Here is a 26,684-nt window from a genome sequence, read left to right on the forward strand (position 1 = left end):
TCTTTGATAAAAATTCCATTTTACATTCTTTCCTTACATATGAAAAGAAGTTGCAGAGTAACAGCATGAATTGTGTGTCTACAATAACTCCAAAACTATCCTCCATATTGTGTAATTCCTTATTGTACTTTCTCCAATTACAAGAACAGTTTATCGCTAACTTGAATCCTGAATGTCTTCCATGTACTTGTCATTTGCTACAAATGTATGTGCATACTTGGTGAAAATGTCACTGCTGTCAGAGTCATCAGTGTTGTCCAGTGTTTCATTGTAATTGATGTTCCTTTTCCAAAGTGTACCAGCTTCATTAGGATGGCATGTAGCAATCCCCTTATCAGTGATATGTTTTGTATCAGACTTCTCTTGTACATTGTCACTGAGGAAAATACCATCCAAGAAAGAAAAGTTTTCTTCTTTATGAAGTGAGGGTAATTCTGTCTTCGTCCTGTCGTCATCATTTTCCAAATTCCTGTTCAAACTCTCACCATTTGTGTTTGATGTTATCCAACTCTGACTGTGATCATTATCTCTCTTGTCATCTTTCTCTTTCATCTGTAATGATGTATCTGTGTTTTTAGTTGATGTCTGCTTGGATAGTTTAAAGTCTTTATAACAGAAGTCCCTGCAACCATCACCATCACTCTCACTGTCACATACCACTGGTTTTATCATTGTCAGTTTCTTCTTTGCTTTGTGTTTCTGTTTTTTCACAATTGTTTTCTCAGTATTTGACGTTCTTTTAAGATTTGCATCTTGTTTTCCTTTACGGATCTTTTCCACTTCAGCTTTGACCACAAAAAGTTTCTCTACATTTGACAGTTCATACTTTTGTGTGTAGTATTGTGTTAGCAATGCACGTCGTTTACTAGAATCAGCAGATAGAATCATTTTAGCGAATTCTGTCTGTGATTTCATACCAAACTTGCTGGCCATCTCTGAGAACTGTTGCCTGCAAAGAAAGAAACAAGTCCTGAAATGTTACTCAGAATTCAGCATAGACAGGTCAGCTTGATATTTGAATCCAGTGCTATTAGAATGTAAGAACTCTTACTTTATGGAAGGAAATGCTATTAAATGCTGCACATGGTTCTGAAAAAGTATTAAACAAGGTGTAAATCTATTTATTTATTTATATATATATATATATTACAAATCCACATCAAATATTCTGCTTTTACTCAAATATAGTACAAAAAGTAAACTTTGAGAATGCTTTAATGATCAAAGCAGTCTTTGATTAGTGGTGTCCAATCGATGGTAATTTCACAAATATTGAGAGAGAGGCTGGACAAGGACTAGAGCAGAGCATTTGTGATGTTCCATCTGCCAGGATCAACATATTCATGTATTTTATAGGTTACCATTGATATTAAATTGTGTTATCTACAAATTCTGGCTTTCAATACAGTATACTGTCAAAAGTTAGTCACTGATAAGTATGCAGTGTGCCACAGATAGGTATGCAACATTCTTTAAGTCTCTGGCTAGTAAGTATATCAGAAATTATCAGATTCAGGAATTATCATTAAAGGTGAAATGAAAACATAATTTTCAAATTTGCAATAACTATAGCATTTTGCTTGTTCTATTTCACATATGCTTATATAATGATAAAAAAAATTGTCGGCGATGGGAAAAACTAGTCTCAATTCTCGAAAAGATAGTTGGGTGTCAGCCCTACCTACAAAACACAATTTGAAATGCCCACAAACGTCCGTACTTCCGGTCTATGGTCAGTGACCTCATGTGAGCTGGTTGTGTTGGGGGAGTGGGGGCCCCCACTCCCCCAACACAACCAGCCAGGGAGTTGCAGGGAAATAGCTGTACAGGGTCAGGAGCAAGCTTTTTTAGCTTCCCTTCAGAGCCATGACGCAGAAAAAAATGGATTGAAGCAGTACTATCCGGAGGAAATATCGGCAGCCAAGTCAATACTCATGGCTGTGCATGTGTTCGGTGCACTTCGAAGACACGGCATTTGTCGTTTCTCTGATCATCATAGCATCAATTGGATTACAAAGAAGCCAGACGCTATTCCAACACTTTTTACCACAATACTGATGAAAAAAATTGAAGGCTCCTCGTCAGGCAAGTTTTCCAGCTGGATGGGATAGGTGTACGTGTACAATATCGAACGACCGTGCATAAAGGTTCATGTAGCTCTGCGTGGCCCGGGCCCGGTGCGTGGCAGGGCTGTGTGTTACTGGCGTTATATGGCCTCCCACCACACCAGTAACACACAGCCCTGCCACGCAGAGCTAATGTTCATGCAGAAACGTTGGTGAGAGAAAATTATAAGCAGGCCGGTCCCATGTTTTCCCTTTCCTTATCTTAGACTATTACTTTTAACTGTGACACTGGCATTACATTTTGTATCAGAGTCATTGATGATGGCATGTACATTTCAGTCATAATTTTAAAGTAAAATTGAAATGTAGGTGAACAGTCGTGTTTTTAGCTCCGCTGTCAGCGACGCGGAGCTTATCAAATAGGTTGATTTTCCGTCGTCGTCCGTCGTCCGTCGTCCGTCGTCGTCGTCGTCGTCGTCGTCTGTCAACAATTGCCTTCTCCTCTGAAACCGCAAGTCCAATTGCTTTGAAATTTTATATGCGGTTCACTTGGGGTGACCTCACTTAAGTTTGTTCAAATCGTGGTGAAATTTGCATATTTGTATTTTTGGGGCATTTTTTGGTGTTTTTGGTAAAAAAATCTTCTTTTCTCAAACCGCTTGTCCGATTGCTTTGAAATTTAATATGCAGTTTACTTATGGTGACTTCAGTCAGATTTCTTCAAATCGTGGTGAAATTTGCATATTTGTATTTTTAAGGCAATTTTTGTCATTTTTGGTAAAAAAATCTTAAAAATCTTCTTCTTCAAAACTACCGGTCAGATCGCTTTGAAATTTGGTACATATGTCCCTAGGGATGATCTATTTAAGATTTGTTCAAATTGTGAAGAAATATGCAAATTTGCATTTTTAAGGCAATTTTTGCCATTTTTGGTCAAAAAATGTATTTCTCAAAAAGTACTGGTCTGATAGTTTTGAAATTTGGTATACAGGTTTCTATAGATGCACTTAGTAATATATATTGAATTTCTGATGAAATCTGTAATTTTGTATTTTTGGGCAATTTTTGCCATTTTTGGTCAAAAAATGTGTATTGCCAAAACTACTCATCTGATAGCTTTGAAATTTGGTATAGAGGTTCCTACACATGAACTAAATGATATGTATTGAAATTATGATGAAATCTGCAATTTGTATTTTTGGGGCAATTTTTGCCATTTTTGGTCAAAAAATGTGTATTTCCAAAAGTACTCATCTGATAGCTTTGCAATTTAGTATACAGGTTCCTACAGATCACCTTAATGATATTTGTAGAAATTATGATGAAATCTGCGATTTTGTAATTTTGGGGCAATTTTTGCTATTTTTGGTCAAAAAACGTGTTTCTCAAAAGTACTGGTCTGATAGCTTTGAAATTTGGTATACAGGTTCCTACAGATGAGCTAAGTAATATATATTTAATTTCTCCTGAAATCTGTAATTTTGTATTTTTGGGGCAATTTTTGCAATTTTAGGTCAAAAAATGTGTATTTCAACAACTGCTCATCTGATAGCTTTGAATTTGGTATACAGGTTTCCATAGATGAACTACATGATATTTATTGAAATAATGATGAAATCTGCAATTTTGAATTTTGTGGCAATTTTTCCCATTTTTGGTCAAAATATGTGTTTCTCAAAAAGTACTGGTCTAACAGCTTTGAAATTTGGTATACAGGTTTCTATAGATGAACTCAATTTGATCTTTTGAAATTATGATGAAATCTGCAATTTTTATTTTGGGGGGGCAATTGTTGCCATTTTTGGTCAGAAAATTTTATTCTCAAAACACTACTCATCAGATAGCTTTGGTTGACATGTTCCTAGGGATGATCCGATGTGATATATTCAAAGTATGATGAAATCTTCAATTGTGTATTTTGCAGCTTATTTTAGCCACTTTTTTCTGGCCACTGCATTGAGCTATCAAAGATTTCCTCCTTCTTCATCAACATGTGTCAAAAATAGTTATTCTCTACATAAACACAGCGGAGCTATATCGGCCGCTAGGTCGCTTGTTTTTATAGCGTTTAGAACTGCAAGTTCTTTGTTTACAGTCAAGTGGATTTTTCGAAAAGACAGTCCTTCCTGTGACAGAAATAATAATTGTAGTTTTCATATTTTCAGGAGTTTAGACCATTATGTTTTCAAACACAAAGTGATGAAAATTTTAATAAGTTTAGAGCCCCACAATCCTGCAAAGTTCGGCTCGTTTGGCATCGCCAGCACTTCAATGTTGCAGCACAGCATGCTGCGGTTTAGAACACTGACCGCAAATAGTAGCAAAATGTGTGACATGAATGCACCAATTTTTGAGAACGCTTGCATGTACTGTGTGTAGGACACATGAACAAGTACAGTTTTCTGTGAGTGTCAGTGATAATCTTAATATTATTAAACGGATGATCTCCTTGTGATGGCCCTGGAAAGGGCCATTTGGTTTTTAGTCATCTGATGATCGGATCTATAATGCTTCAGTATCAGGCCATGGCCGGCGAAGTATCTCCAACATCCCGTGGATGACATCAATGTCCCGGTAATGTACATGTAATGGTACACATCTCATGATCGAAAGTCACATAATGTGCAAAGACCAGTAAATATATGTGAAACAATTGTGCTCAGTTGCACTATTTCTTCACTGTGGTTCATTTTTTCTTCTGCAGACATAGGTGACATATTGGATTTGTCTCTGACATTTATACATCTGTGTTTTATTTGATAGAGTTAAGTAATCACTCAATAATATTATAAATGAATGATAAGTCTTGGGGAAGGAAATGCAAAACTTCATATCCAGTTTGTGTTTGAAAGTCTATAACCTGCAGCCTGTGGTTATAAGAAGACATCCAATGAAGGACATCAAACCTTTCAGTAAACAATATTTACCACATCATGGGAAGAAAATGTTTGTATTTTCTGTTTCTGTGCTGTCAGTAGGGTATTATGATATCTAGTCTTGTCCAAGTACAATAAAGCATGCAAAGTGAACAGACTTGAAAATGGATGTTTACATTTAAAACCTTACATGTGGCAAATTTTACAATGCTTTTATGTTCCTTGATGGCAACAAAATTTGCTTTACTGATGAATAATGAATAGCTTGCCAAATTGATCATCTTATAATTAGTGCATTTCATAATTATGTGGAGCATCATGTATTCACTCAAGGGACATACCTTCTGATTGTTCTTGGTGTGTCTCCAAGAATTACTGTATTGTTGCCATCTTGATAATGATCTCGTTTACTGTGCAAAATGACAGGATTCAGTAAATCTTCAAATATGTCTTGATTAGCCGATGACTGTGCAGTATCTGGTGATGATGGCATCTTGATGGATAGGCTTGGATTTTTACTGGCACCCAAATCATCACTTTCTTCACTTTTATCCTATTAAATAAGACAATTCAACATATCAATGCTGGTGAACACTTTCTATGGTCACATGTGGTCACAGTGAAACATATCTACATGATACCTGTTGAACAAAGGAAAACTGACACATTCAATTACGCTTGAAGGGTTTCAGTACAGTGATGTGCACCACTCAATATCAGCCCTGTGGCAATTATGCCTGAAGGGTTTCAGTACAGTGATGTGCACAACTGGATATCAGCCCTGTGGCAATTACGCCTGAAGGGTTTCAGTACAATGATGTGCACCACTCAATATCAGCCCTGTGGCACTTACGCTTGAAGGGTTTCAGTACAGTGATTTGCACAACTCAATATCAGCCCTGTAGCAATTATGCCTGAAGGGTTTCAGTACAGTGATGTGCACAACTCAATATCAGCCCTGTAGCAATTATGCCTGAAGGGTTTCAGTACAGTGATTTGCACAACTGGATATAAGCCCTGTAGCAATTACATGTACCCCTTAAACGGTCCCTGCTCTACAAATTGTGTGGTAATCTTGGAGCTGTGTTGTACAGTCACATTATTAAACATAGCAAAGCAACTTACATCTTGGAATGTCTGGATATGACAATTTGCAGGTTGTTGAGAATATTGTTGATCAATATAGACATCTTGAATGGCACATTTGGACACATGTTCTTCGACTTTACTCCCTCCAACTATCTTTGCATTGGAATGTATATAATTTATACCACACTCCTCTGTAAAAGCAAGACATACATGTAGCTTGTGATTCTGGCTATCATGAAAATAATGTAGAATAATTAGAACTGCTTTATAATAAAATACATTTGTAAATATTGCTTTCCATTTCACAGAAATCTTGTGTTATGTTGTTACTGCTGAAATGGTACAGACACACATGGTGTGCAACTTAACCAGTACCACTGGCTTTGGGTCAAAGTCAGATATGATAATTCACATGATGAATCAGATCACAGTTTACAGGATTACATTACTGGTTTGTTTGTGTTTGTTTTGTTTTTATAGGGGGTAAGGGGTGGGACGGGGGTGTTTATTACAAGGGAACAACCAAATAAACACATGATAGTTGTTGAATATAATCTTACTCTCGACTACTTCTTTACACCAAGCTTGCCACTCATTGTTCATAACAGGTAATATTTTTCAGCATGTATTTCCCCTAAGATACCCGGCACCATGTCATTTGTTTTCTTTACAGTGTTAATTCTTTAGAGGCTTGAATTCCTGATTTGTTGACAACTCTCAGTATGTTTGAAGATAGCTAACAAAGTAATTAAACTGCAAAACAGAAATATAATGACAAAAACAAATTCAAATTCAAATGCAACAACTACCTCAATTGTAGATTATCTTGGATTTGGCAATGATATGATTGCAGTACATCAAGTAAATCCAACATACACTTACTTAATATGTCATCAATTTCATCACATTTCCCTCTTGTTTCTTTGTTGACTCTCATTGAAATGAAATCTTCAGATCCAGAGCTGTCTGTACTGTAATCTTTACGTTGAGTTTTTCTCTTGGAAATCTTTCCCTTTCCTTTCAATGACAAATCATTTGGTTTATACTTTCCTCCTTTCTTCTTTTCATTGTCCACTCTGAGTCCACTCAGTTCTTTCTTTCTCTTTGGTCTAATTTCATTCCTTTTATCCCTGTCTTGTTTGTTTTGTTTTATCTTCCTGTCACTCACATTTTTATCTTGTATCATAAGTAGTTGTTTTTCTTCTCCCTGAACCCTTACACTCCTCTCTGTGTGTTTTTTATCAAAGTCACACATTTGTTGTTGTAATTTGCCATTTCTTTGACCTGAAGACAGGCATGTTTCATTAGCATCAGAATCACATTTTTTCTGTTTGTCTCTGCCGATCTCATCACTGTCCGAATCTGAATCACTTCCATTTTCTTCATGAAGTGCTTGTGTCCTTGTCTTGCTATTTCTACTATCTTCTATTGCACCAGTGTTAACATTTTTTTCACGATCAGATTCCATTTCATCAAAGACCTCAGGATTCAGTTGTGACGAAATCCAGTCATCACTATGGTTACTGTCACCATCATCACAATCTGATTCCTGCACAATTGAAACATAGAGAAAGTTCCAAACGTTTGCACTAACTCCACAAACACCAACTCCACACACACACACTGAGATCTCAATGCTTAAACTCACCCATATCAAAGCAAAGACAATACCAATGAAATGAGAATACATTGTTTTGATGACTTTTGCTAAAATCTTGAACTCATTACTGCAGTGAATCTTAGTATTTTGATGAATGTAAAACTTACTATCACTGAAACAATTTGCCACCATGACGTGGTATTCTTGATCAGAATTCACATTTTAAGTTGAATTCAGAGCTGTTGATGTAATGTTACCAGGGCACTACAAATATTTCTACAAAGATGCTCAAGACAGGTTATCAAAACTATTATGACAAATGTACAAAAACTTCTCACCATTGTTTCCTTGGAATCATCTGCCTTCTTTTGTTGTTGTTGTGATGTTGTACCACTGATATATTTTGCTATTTTGATTCCATGTTCTATTGTCTGCTCTCTCTGTATGGTAAATGACATTTGAGAAATGAAAAAGTGACCAAAAAATGACATATGTTATTTGAAAAATAACAAAAGTACACCAGGTCAAATATCTGTGAGTATATTCACATTTTATAGATAACAACATAGTCTCTGACGCAAGATACGAGTGACTCTTTATAAATTTCAAAACAAAGCTTTCATAACTGTAAAATGTACACATTAAATTGACATGTTTACTTCACCTCTATCAGGTCTTTGGTCAGACATCCCTGTGTTCCAAGTCGGAAGATATTTTCAGGTCCAAATAATTCACCAGTATGTCTGTTGTCACCAGCAACAGCAATAAAATAACGCCTGGCTGACTCAGTATGGATGGTTGTACTTGCTACTTGCTGAAAGGTAAGCAATTAACACATACTGTATTACAAATAAATATCCAAAGGGCCAGTAGCTGTAACTTGTAATGTCTTTTCAGTCCCCACCAGACAACGTTTGAATGGGGACTTCTGGATTGAGTTCTGTCCACCCAGGTGTGTGTCAGTCCATCAGTAGCTGTTTCTCGCACATGATTTGACAGATGTGTCTTATACTCTGTATGAGGACAACACACTATGGCATACATACGCACATCAATTTATTTTGTCATCTGATCCAATATGGCCTGACATGACTAATATTACCAGTGAGGAGTACAATATCGTTCATATTGAAACTTACACTGTACAAATTTGAAGCTGACCTAAAATATCATTGAATAACAAATTACTTGTGTTGTCAGAAGTCAAATGCCAAAGTAATAGACATGTTTACCATGGAAATCACACCAACAACAGGCTAATGTAACTTTTAAGTTCACAATCATATCTCACAACAATAATTTTTACAAATAAAAAAATGTTTCTAGACAATATTCAACTGTGAAAGGCAGTCATCATTGGTGTATAGATGAGATGACTTTCTTGAATTTATAGGGTACAGTATGATCAGAATAAAATGAATAAGCAATTAGAACTACTTTAATACCTGTTTGTAGATTTGTCGTAAATACATATTTTCTTCCACAGTACCAACAGATATAAGTCTATAAACCTTGACATCTCTCTGTTGTCCTATCCTATAGGCTCTGTCCTGAGCTTGTTGGTCATGGGCAGGATTCCAATTTGGATCAAATATAATGACTACATTGGCTCCTGTCATGTTCAAACCAAGACCACCAGCCCTGTTGATATAAAACCAGTCAAATCTCAAACTATTAAAATGGCGTAACTTATCTGTGAGAATGATGACCACCTAGTGGAAAAGTTACACAGTTTTGTCAGGTGTTCATTTTCATGTTGTCCATTATTAAAAGGCACTGGAATGTTCTGATGAAGTTTTCTATTAATGCTGTTATGAATAAGTAGATAGTGATATTAAAAAGCCAGTCTTGAGAATCACATTTAGTAGAAGCACAGTCCCTCCACGGACTTTGGTAGAATCCAGTGTCAGTTGGGAAGACATTGAAAATCTACAATGTCTGATAACAAATACTGAAGATTCTGAATCCCTGTACAGTCTGGTAACTGTTTTCAAGTGAAGCATCATAGACCTGCTAGAAATAACACTTGACATTAATTTATCTAAGAGTAAATTGGTCAAAACATATGAATCTATGTACATTGATGAATCCATATCAAACTGTAACAGCAGATTCAGGGCACTGACAAATGACACACATACCGTTTTAAAACTGATGATTTGTGTGAGAAAGACAGGGACTATGGACTCAGAGGGCTATACTGGTAGTGACTCTTATCGACTCAGAGGGCTATACCAGTAGTGACTCTATCGACTCTGAGGGCTATACCAGTAGTGACTCTTATCGACTCTGAGGGCTATACCAGTAGTGACTCTTATCGACTCTGAGGGCTATACCAGTAGTGACTCTTATCGACTCAGAGGGCTATACCAGTAGTGACTCTATCGACTCAGAGGGCTATACCAGTAGTGACTCTTATCAACTCTGAGGGCTATACCAGTAGTGACTCTTATGGACTCAGAGGGCTATACCAGTAGTGACTCTTATGGACTCTGAGGGCTATACTATAGTGACTCTTATCGACTCAGAGGGCTATACCAGTAGCTGCAAAATACTTTATGATCAATGCTGTCATTTCACTTTGCAGAATAAAATGACAGTCACTTACTTAGTTGATATAAGACACAGAGAAATGAATTTATCACGATTGAATTCTTGGACATATTTCATTCTTAGCGGTCCCGATGTTTTACCATCAATACGTCTGTACTCCATTCCTCTGCCTTGGATGTATTGTTCTAAGATATCTAGCAGCTGGTATATGAAAAGAAATAACAAGATTGTGAGATGCTTATACAGTCTATGAAAATATCATTACTAGGGTAACAATCTATAAATTTTGCAATTTTGTTCTTTTACAGGGCATTCTAAGACAGATGTGTCAGGGGTTTCATTAAGTTTTGAAGTAGGGGGCTAGAATGGAAAAGTTGGCGGCCTACAGCTGCCATGACCACAAAGCGGTCGTCGTCGGGGGAGGGTCCGGAAGGGGGTGTTCCGCCTCCCGGCCGAAGGCCGGAAACCCTGAAAAATGAGCTAAAATTTAATTTTTACAGCTTACAGTCACTTGAATTTCTAGTATTTTCAGGGGAATTGTCAGCAGTGTTCAAGGGCAATTTGTGTTCATATCATAAAAGCCATTTTCCTGGGAGATTAGGCCTAAATATGATAATTCATAATTAAAAAATGATAAAATGTGGTAATGTTGACGATATTTTGAACAAAGAAAACTGACGTTTTTAGAGCCTCTATGCTTTTAGGAGGTAAACTATAATAATTCACTATTATTAATGATATAAATTTGATATGTAGATGATATTATACAGTGTTACATCTAGACAGGGGGATAGGGGATTCCCCCTCTGTTGAAATGTTGGCACCCCAATTAATTTGTCAAGGGGACCACTCCCCCCTTCCATGAAATGGTGCCAGTCACACCTTAGAGGTACAAGTAGAACACATGAACTGGTGAAATGCCCCCGAAATTTTCTGGTAAAGGGGGAAAATCTCCCTTGTTGATGCCATCCTGGATGAAACACTCATAATGTTATGCTTAAAATTAAGAACCCTAATGTTTGGTATGGAAATCTGTAGATTAGGAACTTTGGTACCACTGGGGAGGCAAAAAAGGATAATTTATATAACGAATAATGATAAAAATGACAATCATTACCATATTTCGCGAATAGAATCAAAGATCCTCAAGGTTATTTGACTATATGGGTATGCAAAGTAATAACCTTGGTATAGGATATGAAAATTTGTACGTTCAGAAGCGCACATTTGAATTTAACCTGACGATCGCTTTTGAAGTGAATTTAGAGGTCTGATCGTATTGTAACCTCTCTGGGCGACGTTCTTATTGGCGTCAATAGACCAAAGAGCAGTACATATCATACGTCCAGCTGGTTAAACTCCTTCACAATTACACCTACCACAGTGCAACGCATATCGGCTTCCTAAAATTCCAACTGTAATCGGAAAGTTTTTCGTGAGAAAAAAATCAGGTCATTGCCTTCGAAAACAGTTTAAATCCACGTAATTATCCTTCTCTTGTTTCTTGGTCCACTTCAAATCCGAGGATCGTATAGCGAAGCTTGACCTTGCGATCGCTTCCGTCTTCATTTGTTCAACGACCATTTTGAGTTGAGCTAACGACGGCCAACAGGTGTAGTATGCACGTTTTCATTAGCATATATAAAGGTCACCAAATAGGAATCAGCAATTCAGGTAGCCAATAGAATCGTCAATCGCAATTCCGATTTTTATTGAGGCAGTATACGCAAGACCGTGCTGCATCGTAGTACAAGGCGATCGCAGTAGTCGCTCGTCTTCTAAATTTTGTTTCAAATAAAAGCCGTTGAAAAGTTTGATTACACAGCTTGTGAAACTTGTCCGTATCATTTCAGAAGGTAAAAAATATTTTAGCTATGAAAGAGTTCAAATTTCCAAAAAAGTACCCGGCGAAATCGTGAGAGTAACCGGTCAATTTCGCCGGTTGCAGGCTCTTAATGAAACCCCTGCGTGTATGTTTTCTGCGTAAACACATTGTGTAACTCCTAATTCATCAAACTTCACACCCAACACTGAATGTACTGTGATAAGCAATGTACATCACTGATTCATATATTACTAAATGTTTCTTTACCTTTGTATAGTACGAGAACAAAAGCACTTTACTTCCGTCTTTCTTGCAAATGTCCAATAGTTTGATTAATACCTGTTAGAAATCAGAATTATCCAAAGTTAATTCAATGGAGTAGCTATCTCAATGGACCATGACATTGATGATCTGACAGATGTACTCCAGTCATTAAACCATTGCTCTTCTACAGACAAGTCCAATGAATCACAAAAACTATTCCTCAGAAGAGTCTCTTCAGCCCCTGAATGTTTTATTGAAAATGCCAAAACTTCAGCAGCAAGTACCTGCATTGCAATTTTTTTTCAAGACAATATCAGATTATCGTGTCATTACACAGAGAATACATTGTTGGGAACAATGCTGTATTTAGTGTAATTTCTATATTCAATCTGTATTTTCTGCAGCAGCAAATGCTTTTTTCCCAATGAACTAACAAACACATTGAATTTCAGCTTTTCTAATAATGACTTGGATAATGAATGATAATTGTAATAAGTCCATAAGATAATACTTCATATTACAATAAGATGACTGAAATGCTCCATATTCATACCTTCATTTTACCGCAGTAGACAGGATCTGATAACGTAGCAAATGCTGCTTGTCTTGTCGTCTGAAGAAACTGTGGATACCTTGTGAACACTTTGGAGCAAATCTTTTCAGAAAGCCGTTTCTGATTTTTACTTTGACTCTGACTAGGAAGCAATAATGCCACGTGATTGGCTACTTTGATTAAGAATGCTAAGTAAATAAAGTGTATCTGTTTGATGGAATAGTTTTCTGAATTTCTCTGTGAAAGAAAACAAAACATTCATCATCAATATATCGAATGAAATACAAGTAATATGTCTTGACAGTCAAAATGAAAACTTTGGAAATTTTTAGTTGCCATGTTTTTACAAACTGAATACTACTGATGAAAAGTAATTTAGATTTAAGGTTGTATGATAAACTTAACTGAAAAAAAAATTAAAAGAAGCAATGAAATAAACAGAAATGATAATTTGAGGAATTGAGGAAATGTAAATAAACTGAGAACTAGACATTTATCTTAAAGTTTGAAGAATGGGAAATAGCTCTGCTGCATCAACTTGTAATGAAATCATGGTAATGTCATAATGTCAAACACAGCAGATTAAATGGTGGATATTCATTCAGCAGCTTTCATAAAACAATAAAATGTTATCTGAATTATGATTTCAATACAAATACTGAATTCATAATTGATGATAGCTCAGACAACTTCTGCAGACAACCCAACAGTTTGCCAAAGTTGTTAATGACATATCTCCATTAGTTTTCTTGATTTATCTCAAGTCTCTAGCTAAAAATCTCCCACCCTTCTGTGACTACTGAGGGACTCACTTTATCAGTTGAAGAAAATATCTATCTCACCCTATAGCAACAGCGCCCTCGTGCTCTGTAACTTCCACAGTCACAATCCTCTCCTTGTCTGAGCACTAACTGCATGTCATCACTGTTTAATACTTCTTTGTAGACATTGGTTTGGAAATCAGAGAGATTACAAAATACGACTTTCTCATCTGAAATAAAATCAACATAAACGATGAATGAAAAAGTGTCAAAATTTTAAAAATGACATGATAGAAACATAACTTAAAGTCCATCAAAGGGCCACACTGAAGCAGAATATGCACATATCATTATTGATGTGTAAGTATAAGCAATTATGTCATGTTCTTGTGCCAAATGTAAATGCCATCAGAAATATAGCTATGGACAAATGAATGAACAAAGCATATGCTAGACAATCATGCAATGTCATTTCACAAGATGAAATGAAACATTCCCGATGATGATAAGAAAGCAGTACGCTGCAGCTGGCAATGTCAAGTTTTCCAGAAGAATGACATGCTCTGGAAAGACTGATGATAAAATATTTGTATTTCAATCAAAGTATTTTGACAGTGATTGCTAAAAGTCCTTTACACGAGTAATAATTTGGATACTGGTTGCTTATGAGCTAATATCTAAAAATAAACCCCATTTTCTACAGGTAGACAGTGGAAGTATATGATCTCATTTCCAAAATTTTTTTCCAAGGTCAATGTTGGTCTGGTACAGGCAAGTGGTAAGCCACACAGTCAGCGTTTCCGTTATGATTTCAAAACTTGCGTATGATTTTACGCAAGTGGGTTTTTATTTGCATAAAATGTTTCAAAAATGCGTACGTTACTATGAAGTACCTAGGAATCAGTATTTGAAGTAAGTTGGGCGGTCTTTTCTGTAAAACTTTCATGTGCATGCTCTATTGACTAAAAATAATAGCCTGGGGGCTTCAATATAAACGTCACTGAGCTGACCCGTACCTGGCATGGCTGGATCAGTTTGCGAATTTTTACCTCTGTAGATTCATTGTAGGTACAGAACTGATTGACATGATGCTTTGTAATGATGAAATACAATAATGCATGAAAAGTTGCGGTCCGCTGAAGTCTAAAATGTCGGTTGACTCGCAGCGTGTTTGCAAGGTTATATCTGATTGGTCGATTGTCACTATTCACAGCCACTTAGGGAGTCTATTTGTATTGTTTTCATTATATTGGTAAGATTCAGCCACCCAATTGGATAACAGCTTCGAAATCGCTGCGAGTCGGCCCTAAAATGTTGCAATACCATGATAAATGTCACTTGCAAGCAGGTGCATATGTTCTATTTTTGTCTGCATTAAACATCAGACGAAGTATAATCCATATCATGGGGGCAGCATTTCTCAATGCGTATTATGTATTATTTTATGTAGACGTGATTTTTTTTGCATATTTCAGAACAATTTTGTGTAAAATACATGCATTAACAGAAGCCTGACACAGTGTCACATACCTTCAGCTATTAAAGCCAGTGTCATATACCCTCTTAAAGCCACACAATGTCACATACCTTCAGCTATTAAAGCCACAGTGTCCCCATACCTTTAGCTATTAAAGCCACACTGTCACATACCTTCAGATATTAAAGCCAGTGTCATATACCCTCTTAAAGCCACACAATGTCACATACCTTCAGCTATTAAAGCCACAGTGTCCCCATACCTTTAGCTATTAAAGCCACACAGTGTCACATACCTTCAGATATTAAAGCCAGTGTCATATACCCTCTTAAAGCCACAAAATGTCACATACCTTCCACAGTGTCACATACCTTCAGCTATTAAAGGCACACAGTGTCACATACCTTATCAGCTATTAAAATCACACAATGTCACATACCTTCAGCTATAAAGTCACAGTGTCACATACCTTCAGCTATTAAAACCAAACAGTGTCACCTTCAGCTATTAAAGCCATACAGTATCACATACCTTTAGCTAATAAAGCCATACAGTGTCACATACCTTTAGTAGGCAATTGGTCAGCTATTAAAGCCTTTGTTCTTCTTATCAACCACTTGTCCCTCAATTTTCCGAATTCATGACTTTCTACATTACAAATTAGAGACAGAATTATGGCATAGTGTTGTCATTAGAATATAACTATATTTCAGTAGTAAATATAAACAGATTTCAATTTTTCAAGCTTGAAAAATCCATGAAACATGGCAAAGACATGTAAATTGTTCATAGAATTACAACAAATCTGGGAAGATTACTCACTTTTTCTGGCACTGGCAAGCTCCCTTTTATTAACATCAAATCGCTGTCCTTGCATGATAACATCCTCAAATTCCTCTTTGAAATCAAAATAGTCTCCTAAACAGCCTGGATTAGACCTAGAAAGACAGTGAATAACCCTTGGAGTTCTCAGCTCTGCATGAGATTTCAGCTTCTTCAGTTGATGCACTGTCTCAGTAAAGCTAACAGCCTAGATCAGAGGTTGATATTTCCTGTGAACCCTTGAACAGTGTTGTCATGGAAACAGTGACATGAACTCTTCAAATGATACACATCTTTTCTCAAGATTATATGAATATACTGCAACAGGCTTCCTTTTCAGTAAATTTTAAGAAGTGTTTACATGTAAGGTAATGAATTATGCAATTCCATAGAGACTTACCAGTCTAGAACACACCATAATTCCTGCATATTATTCTGTAAAGCAGTGCCTGTAAGTCCATAACGGCATTTACTTCTCAACATTTTGAATGCTTTGGTCACTTGAGATCCTGGCTCCTGTTTGATAGAATGTTTGACAAATTTGTTGTTTAACCAAAGAAAATTTCAATGTTAATCGATGATAAGAGTTAATGATCTGCATGAAAAAATTGCTGGACAAAATGGAGACTTCTAATACCACAGTGAGTTTACTGTTTCCCTCCTCATGAAACAGACCAACAAATAGGGCAGTGTTTATAGGACAAAGAAGAAATTACTTTTATCCCACTAAACACATACCAGTATATGGTAGTATATCTGCAGTAAACAAAAACAGGTGTTTGTGTGATGGTACAGGAGGAATCAGGATTAGATTAAAGACTTACCTTTATTTTATGTACTTCATCCACGATTACAGCAGACCAGTTTACTCTGTTGATATCATCCTGAGAAAGAGAAAAAAAAGATTTTGTAGCTGTTGCCATGGTGACAAGGTCAATTAGAGACAAAGACTCAACAAAGATAGAGTTGTAGATCAGAATCTTTGTAGATAAGAGTGTGTATACGTCAGAATTTGAGTAGACCCATGGTGGTGGAGTGACCGTGGTAGACCAGACCAGATCAGACCAGCCATGAGTTCATACAATATCATAAGTGATACACAGTTAATAAATCAGATTAGAGAGTATTCTGTGAGTTGTCACTTTTGATTGATTGATATACATGTAACTGAAATATGATGTGGAAGAATGCTCCCACTTTAGCTTGAAAGTTATCCATGTAGTTAACTTGGCAGTAGTTGCATTCTTACAACATGTAATTAACTCAAAGGTAGAACAGCAAGGAAAGAAAAGTGAAAAACAATGACAACAGAGGCAATCATTGTTAGTCTAAGATAAGATACAGCAATAAATAATCTTACCACACTAACTCTTAAAGTTTCATGAGTTGTTACAACGATATCAAGTTTTCCTTTCATTGCTTTGATAAGTGTGTCTTCTCTGTCTTTACCATGGTATTTGCTACAAATAAACACATTTCATGATAATATTGATTCGTATTGATTACCATTGCACAAGGCAACTTTTATACCAAGCATCAATATAACAATGCTTTTCTTTTGTTTGGTTTGTTTGCTTGACTTCAGGCAAAATTTGTTTAAAAGACATATCGTATATCATCTTCTAAAGGTTTATCTTTACATCTGTTTATATTTGAAATTGAATTCAAACTAAAAATTGTATCTTTACTATCTGATGTTTCCATGGATATACCAATCTTTACACAGCATAGTGACATTAAATATCAATGTACTGTATTCACTACACAGGCACATCAATGGTCAATGCAGTCTTTCTTTCCATGTAATATAAGATATTATTGCCTCACATATCACATGTCCCACCCTTATAGGATTCAATGGTCAATGCAGTCTTTCTTTCCATGCAATATAAGATATTATTACTTGCCTCACATATCACATGTCCCACCCTTATAGGATTCAATGGTCAATGCAGTCTTTCTTTCCATGCAATATACGATATTATTACTTGCGTCACATATCAAATGTCCCACCCTTATAGGATTCAATAATGGTAACTTGTTGATTACAAAGCGTGATCCCAAACTACTTTGAACTTGACAATTTGATTTGAGGATTTGAAAATGTTCAAATTACATGCTTTATAAAGAAAATCTGTTTTTCACAAAATTATGGAAGAAAATTGGTAAAGAGCATAACAGTAATTCAAATGTATTACTGCACCATTCAATGGCGAAAATTATCTTATATTTAGGGAGCTTTGTTTTTCATATGATTGTCATTTGCATATCAAACCAAAAATGTGGTATGGAACTTAGTATAGGAGAGGCATGTAATAAAAACATGGCCCCCCAAAAATGGACTACGAACCATCCTGAGGTTGGGCAAATGGTCATCTGCACTCAGGTAAATACTGAAGTCTCATTTTGGAGTTAGCTTTAATAATTCTTCTCATGGAATAGAACATTTCTTACCATGGCACTTCAACATAACACTGAGTGTTCAACTTTGTTCATCCATGAAACAGCTCTTTTTGCAGTTAATTTGTCTGTCTGATACTGCATAACTGGTGCGCTCTCTCTCTCTCTCTCTCTCTCTCTCTCTCTCTCTCTCTGTCACCATCTACCCTTGTTAGACTAAGCATTGTAGGTTTCGGTGTATGTCAAATTCTGACTTTGTCTGTGTAACTATCTCTGTCTGTGTGTCTTTCTCAATAATAACAGAACAACATTGTTTGTCTTAATTGATCATTTTTGTTGATCAGATTGCATATGTCTGACAGTGTATGTCATGTACTGTCTGACCATGTCTGACCCTTGTGTCCCTGTCTGACAATGTTTGACCACGTCACTGTCTGACCATATGTGTCACTTTATATGTATGGCCATGTGTGGTACTGTCACTGTCTGACTATGTTTGACCATGAGTGTGACTGTCAATCTGAATGTGACTATCACTGCTTGTGTCTGTCACTGCATCTGACTATATTTATCAGTATCACATAGTGTCCATAACAATCAGAAAATAACATCACTGTTTGAGAATTGGATCATGTCTGTCAAAGACACTACTTCAGGCTATATTTATGTAAATTTACCTGAAAATGTAAGTTTTCAAGTCTCGGTGATCACTTACCCAACATTACAATATGACCACGTCTCTAATTCATCCAGCCAGTTATACATGACAGACTTGGGACTTGCAATGAGAAAAATATCCTTCCTACCTCTCTGGTCAAGGTCAGATTTCTAAACAAATGAGAAAGGTATTGTTTCAAGTTTTTTGATTTGTTGATATGCGATTCATCATTTGTTATATTTGTAATTGTCATAACATTGACAACCATTATAGCAATGATGACATAGCTCCCCTTACTGGATAAATCAATGACAGTATAAAATATGAAGTATTCAAATTCAAAAAATTCAGGGAGGTACAGATATTTTTATATGTATCTTAAAATAATCGCCTGGGTAATTGTCTTGAAAAGTCTCTTGATTTTTAAAAATTGCAAAAATTACCAATTACATCATGCTTGTCAAGTACATGTTTTGTTAGATACAGCATCAAATATGATGTACTTCTCAATTTCATGCACTATTTACAAATTACATTTTTTGTCTTTCTGGCATATATTTCAATTTTGTATAAAATACCATTATGTTACCTTTAGCATGAACTCAGGAACTCTCCTCTGGCAATCTGTATGTGTTCCAGTCTTATGAAGGATAGCAGTCAAAAATGCAATTACCTTGAACACAAACAATAATAGTATTACAAATAAAAAATCATCAAATTTTTTTTTATTATTATTCATTTCTTAAAAGTGCACAACATAACTACATCTAAGTACACTGTACAAAATGAAAATCACAAATAGACACTATAAGTATCTGTACAAATTGACCTTTTTAGGTGGTGTTCAAAAAACATGATTGAGTAGTCAAGGACAGTGCAGTTCATTATACAACATTAGATCAGCAACTGAAAATGCATACCAACCGTAATTTGTAGTGGTATACTTGTATCACGTCTCATTAAATATAGTTTGTTACAAGAATGGACACTGCACCATTGAACCTATACATTTATCAATGACTTTGAGTAATCTGGACAATTAAGAATTTTGAATGTAAAGACAATTTCAAACTTAATCCTTTGCATTAAAGGTGATCTATAAAGTATATGTAATAGAACAGGTGTTGTATGCTCAAATTTCCTTGTGCCAGATGCATTTTGGACCAATTTAATTTACTTTAAGCTGGTAATTTTGAATTCCATAAAGAAGACTTTTACAATAATCCAGTCTTGTTACAGAAGCATGAATTAATTTCTCTGCAGCTTTTGCATCAATCAAGGAATGAACTTTATACCCATTTGACGTTGGCAAAAAAACCCCCAAATTTTACAAATATTCTTTACTTGACCATCAGAATTGAGCATCACCCTGAGATTTTATACTAATGTTGATGGAATGATATCACGCATGTCAACTCTGAAAGATTTCACTTATGTTTCATCTTATCAAAAGTGTGATGAGAATGGACATCATCCATACACTAATCATGACCTAACCTTACAACCTCTATAGACTCTCATAAACAATATAAAGCTGAGAATCATCTGCATATGATATACGGTAAAATGTAAATTATGGGCAACAAAAATGATGTCATCAAGCGGACTTGAGTGCAAAGTAAAAAGTATAGACATAAGTACAGAATCTATAAGCACAACATTGCAAAACAGCAACTTCTGAATTGATGGAATCAACACCTACAGAAACACATTGTACATGACTTGTAAAATATGATTGAACCATTGCTAGGCTAGACCAGATATCTGTAACAAAATATATCATCTATGAAGCAAATTCCATGGTTAAGAGTATCAAAAAGTGGCCAACAAATCAAGCATAACCATACCGGTATTTACATCATGATGAGAAGCTAATGCCATTATAATATATCACACTTGTCTTTCTAAGATTTAAGTTTATACAATTCTATGTCACCATGAAATGACTCCATCTGATTGAGCTTTTAAAACTGCAACTTACTTGGATTGTTTTGCCGAGTCCCATGTCATCACCCAGTATTCCACCCTCACCATTCTTGTAATGTTCATAGAGAAATTTAACTCCTTCCCTTTGATATTCTCTCAAATATCTGTTGATTGTCGCAGAAATCTACAAAAGTTATAAATATATTGCACTGTTATTATTCAATATAATACTGGCATTTGTCTTTGAGAAATGACATAATCACAGTATGTACCGTATGTGTAGACATAATCACAGCATCTACCATATATAGACATAATCCCAGTATTTTCTGTATGTAGACATAATCACAGTATCTACCGTACGTAGACGTAATCACAGTATCTACTATATGTAGATATAATTACAGTATCTACCATATGAAGACATAATCACTGTATCTACTTTATGTAGACATAATCACAGTACCTACTATATGTAAACATAATCACAGTATCTACTATATATAGACATAATCTCAGTATTTACTTCATGTAGACATAATCACAGTATCTACTATATGTATGTCTATAACTGTGTCTTGCATCTATTTGCTAACCCTGACACATACTTGAGAATCATCAGCGTTATCACATGACACGTCACACTATTACGGTAGAACTCTACGAACAGACAATGAAGAGGATTGTGGGAGGAACCTTATACAGAATTGTGAAAGGTGCCATACCAATGTAAAAAATTATGACATGTGCCTTAGAACTCCCATAGTTAGAAAACAAGTAATTCTCTTATTTGAAAATCAACAGTTGTTCAATTTACCTGTACTTGGGGTTGAACAGTACAGTTTAATACAAAGGGAACCTTTGCACCAGGATTTGATATACCAGCAAAATAAGGTCTTTCAAGATCTTCATCATCAAACCCTGTCAAGCAAACAAGACAGAAAAAAGTAACTCCACGAACAACAAGACATGCCACTTCTATGGCACATAAGCAAGGTCAAAATTTAGATCCACATTTGATAACAGACGACAACTTTTGGACACTCATTTGATAACATCTGAAGTTGCATTTTGATTGTCTGCCTTGCAATTTGGACATCACAACCTTCTGTAGTTGATAGGCACCCCTAAGTTACTTCACAGTAGACCACCGTTTCTGTTTTGCTGAGCCACGCTATGTTAGAATGCATTGTAGATAATATAACACGATGTCATTAAATTTTTTGTTAATTCTTGTGTTGTTCTTGAGGGTCTGCCTAAACATGCTATAGGTGAACTGGAAACATTTGTCCTTTGATTTCAAGACAGCATTTGAAGAAATAAGAACACTGTGTCTTTTTGTGTAAATTGTATCACAATCATATAAACATAGGACAACAGCGCAGAGTAATTAACCAGGTTTAATCTGGCTTTATGGAAGTGGAGGGCATCCTTACGCTGTCCCATGAATTCTTCTCATGGTGGAAAGAAAGACCATCTATGAAGAAACAGTTAACTGTGAACAATACTGTCCTCACCTCATAAAATATTTTATTTCTAATTTTACAATAAATCCAAAGATGTCAAACAACAAGAATGAAATCCACAGAAAACATGACCATATTTCGTCAGAAATGAAGTTAAGAAGCATAATAATGGATGCATGGATGGACAGACAAACAGAGCCTCATCCACTAGTCACTGAGGACTTCATCCACAGGGACTGAAGGAATGATAGTCATTTTGTCTCTGAATGCAAAAGTGATTGGGCTATCACACAGTTACTAGAGTGATGCACAGCAATACAAAATGTTTTCAATTACATGTATGCTGTCATAAATACCATGCCAGTTACATCTAATAGTTACATCTAACGATAATAACACACTATAATGTGTTCAACAGAGAATAACATTTGTGAAGAAGCAGATGAAGACAATGTTGTGAAAGATCTCATAGGATTACAATGGAAGTCTGTGAAATGACAAATATACATAAATTAACTCTTGAAGTACCTCACTCTCAAAAAATTCAATGTTATTATGTATTATTATTATTACTACTAGACTTAAATATCAGGTAACAATTTCAGTTGTAGCATTGTTCGACAAGTTACCAGCAATGGTTATAGAAAGTTTTGGTCAGGAAGAAAAGTAATATATTCTGAAACTTTGTCCCTGATAAAGCATAATTAACATAACAATAGCGACTGATGATGATGGTTTTCTGAGAGAGTACCTTGAATTGCTGAAAAGCTTGTCTCAAAGTCGTCTTTGGCATCTGTGTCATTTCCTAACACTGAACCGGATGGTAAAGAGTTGTTTATAGCTGTCAGTAGTGTTGATGTTTTACTTTTCGAAGCATTGATGGCCGCTCCTCCGGTAGCAACAATTCCTTTCTTTCTTTTCTTTGTTGATCTAATTGCAGGCAAAGGAGCATCTAAAAGTCTTCTTGAACTTTTTTCTGATAATTTTTTTTTAACAGGTTTGATTTCGTCCTCTTCTGCCATATAGTCTGCATACTTTACTCTGATACATGTCAAACAACCAATGGATTCATATTAGTAAAAAGTTAAACAACTGTCTGAAACAGCAAAACTATTTTTGAGAAACAAATTACAATTTGTTTAGATTACTAAAGGAAATCTCTCAGGATTTGTGATTACTTCAAAGACAGAGTCTAAATTTCAAATTAGAAACAATGCTATGACTGGCATAACTTCTGAAAAGATAAAGCAGGGAATGGTTTCAAATTGATAATTATATCAAAATTGCTATTGACATGAGTGAAATACAACTATCTAATGCCACGTGTTATTATTTCCTACACCACAAAATGGCATTCAATTAAATTTATAATAAAGTAAAAAATTATTCGTTATCATTGCATCAATATTTCATTCAATAATTAGATTGAAGACAGTAATTGCCTTAGCTGTAGCACATATGGTAGTTAATTTCTTATGACACTCATGGTCTATAGTACCACACACAGACCATTACACTGACAGCATTACATGCACCAATCACAGTCAAGGGACTGTATGCAGAATTTGATCGCCTATTGTGAACACTTCAGGGTTCATAGTAATCCAATGTGTGACAGTATTGTCACTATACAGACTATACCAGGCATACCCAGGGACCACCATGGATTACAGCAGCTTCTTCAAAGGGACTGTCTACAAATTTCTTTGACTATCCCTTTGCATTACTTCCACAGTCCATACCAATATTTTCCAGTCAGTGTACAAGAAAGTATACAAGCACACTAAGAACACACTTGACACAAAAAGAATCACACTGTAACAAAGATAGACATTTCTTACTGCATTCTATAGCTGACTTCGTTTCCTTTCAATGGACTAAACATACTGCAAGCTGTACTGCTAGACTCCTCATCTTCATCTGTGAAATACATCATAAAATTGAGCAGTTAAATCCTTCACATCGTAACAGCACAGGAAATATGACTTATTTGTTTGTCTGAATTTGTAGTGTGCAAACACTTGCAACTGAAATTATTCAGATCATTTTGCCTTTCCAAATTGAAGAAAGACATATAGATGTTGGTTGTGCCATTTCTACATTAAACATTCAGTAAAGACCTACAAGTTCATATATATATATATATATATATATATATATATATATATATATATATATATATTATATATATATATATATATATATATATATATATATATATATATATATACATATATATATATATAATATATATATATATATATATATATATATATATATATATATATATATATATATATATATATATATATATATATATATATATATATATATATGAAAAGCGATTTGCTTGTCAATGCAGGCAAAGTATAGTGCCAAATACATTTCTAACATAATTAAGCGATGTAAACTTTGTGTATCAGAAAAGCTGCACATCAACACTCCGAGTTGGTTTCAAAATGTCGCCACCAAAACAAATATTATTTATCAAATTTTAACATCACCTACAAATAGAATGGTACGTTTCAAACATATAAATGAGAGTGTTGCTAAGAATCCTTTCACTTCTGTCTGAAGATTGCAGGATTCATGAACCTTAAGTAACAGATACTATTACTTTGAAGTAATTTGTGTTATTATTTATAGTGCTCTGCTTTCCACATCGAGCAGTTTAATTTCCTATAATTTTAACCATAATTTTAACCATATATATATATATATATATATATATATATATATATATATATATATATATATATATATATATATATATATATATATATATATATATATATATATATAAATAAACCATTTGTTTTTTGGATAGATTTTGTTGTTAGCCCATTGACTCACCACGTAGCCTTTCTTTCTTTCTCTTTGACTTTTCTTTGAGTTTATAAAACGGCAACGATTCATTGTCTTCAGATTCATAACCATCATATTTAACTATTGCTACCTTTTGACCATTTTTCAGTGTTTTTATTGATCTTATTGCTGCTTCATAGTACTGTTCATCTCCAGGATAGAAAGCCATACATATATCACCAACACACCATACCTCTGTAGATAAAAACACCAAAAGCATCATTTGCTTCAAAGAATACACGGCAAACAAATAAATTATCTTTCAAAGTGTCAAAAGACTCTTCATGATAATTGTGTTCAAGTAAATGATTCTTTTCAATGCATTAGGATGTTGCTAGTACCATGGAGCTAGAAACGTTTCTAGCTCCATGCTAGTACCATATTGGGCCATGGACGCACCACAGGCCCTAGGCTGTGATTGTTTTGATTTATACTGACTATGACAAAATTGTATTGTAAATTCTTTAAAATTTTTCTGCATGTAAAATTTTCGTCTTCTACAAGAGCATTGCTAATGAACAAACAGCCCTCCTATGCGGAGCTAATTGTCAGCATAAAGTACATCTTCAAGCATGGCAATTTGAAGGATAATGAGCGCCATACAGCTACTGCCAATAACATCAATTCTGCAATTCTGTGGTTCTTTGAGTTGAACATTCCGTCCTCGTAGTAGTTGATCGTGGGCTTATTCTCATAAGGTGCCTGTGGACATCTACAACTGTGTCATGGAGGTACAAGCGCAAGCGAGACCTCCATGTCGTTACTGACATGTAGTGCATGTACTCCCGTGACACTGCCCACCCGTCCCCCGATCCCCAACCCATCCATAGCCTCCAGCATACATACTTGCAGCAGTACCGATCGTTGATTCGTCATCACTTCCTGTCTCTCTTTGCAACGAAAGGGAGTCGAACTTGTCATCAGAGCTCATTTTAGTCTCTAGTGGCGTTTCATCATTCCTACCATGCCATTGAAAATGAATTATTTATGGACAACTGTCTCATCACATCTCAGCTACAAACGTTAACGAGGTTGTTCTTTACTCCGTATGTTTTGGGTAAATATGAGAATACCACTTTGCGACTGGGGTTTGTAACAATTCAGACTTTAATGCAGAATATACTGACGATGCATATGTTACAAAGAAAATAAAAATATGAACCAAAACAGCCTGTTCAGTTCAAAATAAAGCAAAATTACAAAAAGAATCAAATCTCTACACATCTTGGTTTACCTACGACACAGTAAGTTCGAGCTTACCATTTTACGGCAAGCCTCCGTTCAATGTTGAGCGCTAGCGAAGTGGAAAGTGAGAAGATGGAGTTTCAAGCGGTGATATTGGCAGCTGGCCGCGGTTCGCGAATGTTGGATTTGACGTCAAGTATACCAAAACCCCTACTACCTGTCGGAAATAAACCATTGATATGGTACCCAATTAATGTTTTAGAAAAGGCGGGATTTCAGGGTAAGTTACCAGCATGTT

General features: G+C 35.4%; 2 protein-coding genes across 3 annotated transcripts in view; one reads left to right on the plus strand and one right to left on the minus strand.

The window, feature by feature from the left end:
* Window positions 1–156: 156 nt before the first annotated feature.
* LOC139139369 (DNA excision repair protein ERCC-6-like 2) lies at window positions 157–26,637 on the minus strand. Of its 2 annotated transcripts, none has more exons than XM_070708268.1 (24): window positions 26,462–26,637; window positions 25,190–25,396; window positions 24,178–24,256; window positions 23,088–23,377; window positions 21,688–21,791; window positions 20,926–21,054; window positions 19,534–19,617; window positions 19,002–19,114; window positions 17,247–17,346; window positions 16,711–16,770; window positions 16,287–16,402; window positions 15,887–16,002; window positions 15,629–15,712; window positions 13,669–13,817; window positions 12,827–13,063; window positions 12,277–12,348; window positions 10,240–10,385; window positions 9,077–9,272; window positions 8,296–8,445; window positions 7,970–8,071; window positions 6,914–7,580; window positions 6,068–6,222; window positions 5,284–5,495; window positions 157–949 (listed from the first exon to the last, which is right to left on the minus strand). In XM_070708268.1, the coding sequence occupies exons 2-24, from the start codon at window positions 25,368–25,370 to the stop codon at window positions 157–159; spliced, it is 4,335 nt and encodes a 1,444-aa protein (XP_070564369.1). In that variant the 5' UTR covers window positions 25,371–25,396; window positions 26,462–26,637. The 2 variants fall into 2 exon arrangements, with proteins under 2 accessions (XP_070564369.1, XP_070564368.1); XM_070708267.1 differs by lacking the exon at window positions 26,462–26,637 and adding an exon at window positions 26,048–26,263.
* Window positions 26,486–26,684, plus strand: part of LOC139139370 (translation initiation factor eIF2B subunit gamma-like) — a 42,353-nt gene continuing 42,154 nt past the window's right edge. Inside the window, exon 1 of the mRNA XM_070708269.1 lies at window positions 26,486–26,666. Within this exon, the coding sequence (XP_070564370.1) occupies window positions 26,486–26,666 (181 nt within the window). The remainder of the gene's footprint in view (window positions 26,667–26,684) is intronic.

This window comes from Ptychodera flava, chromosome 8 (genome assembly GCF_041260155.1).
Source record: "Ptychodera flava strain L36383 chromosome 8, AS_Pfla_20210202, whole genome shotgun sequence".
NCBI lineage: Eukaryota > Metazoa > Hemichordata > Enteropneusta > Ptychoderidae > Ptychodera > Ptychodera flava.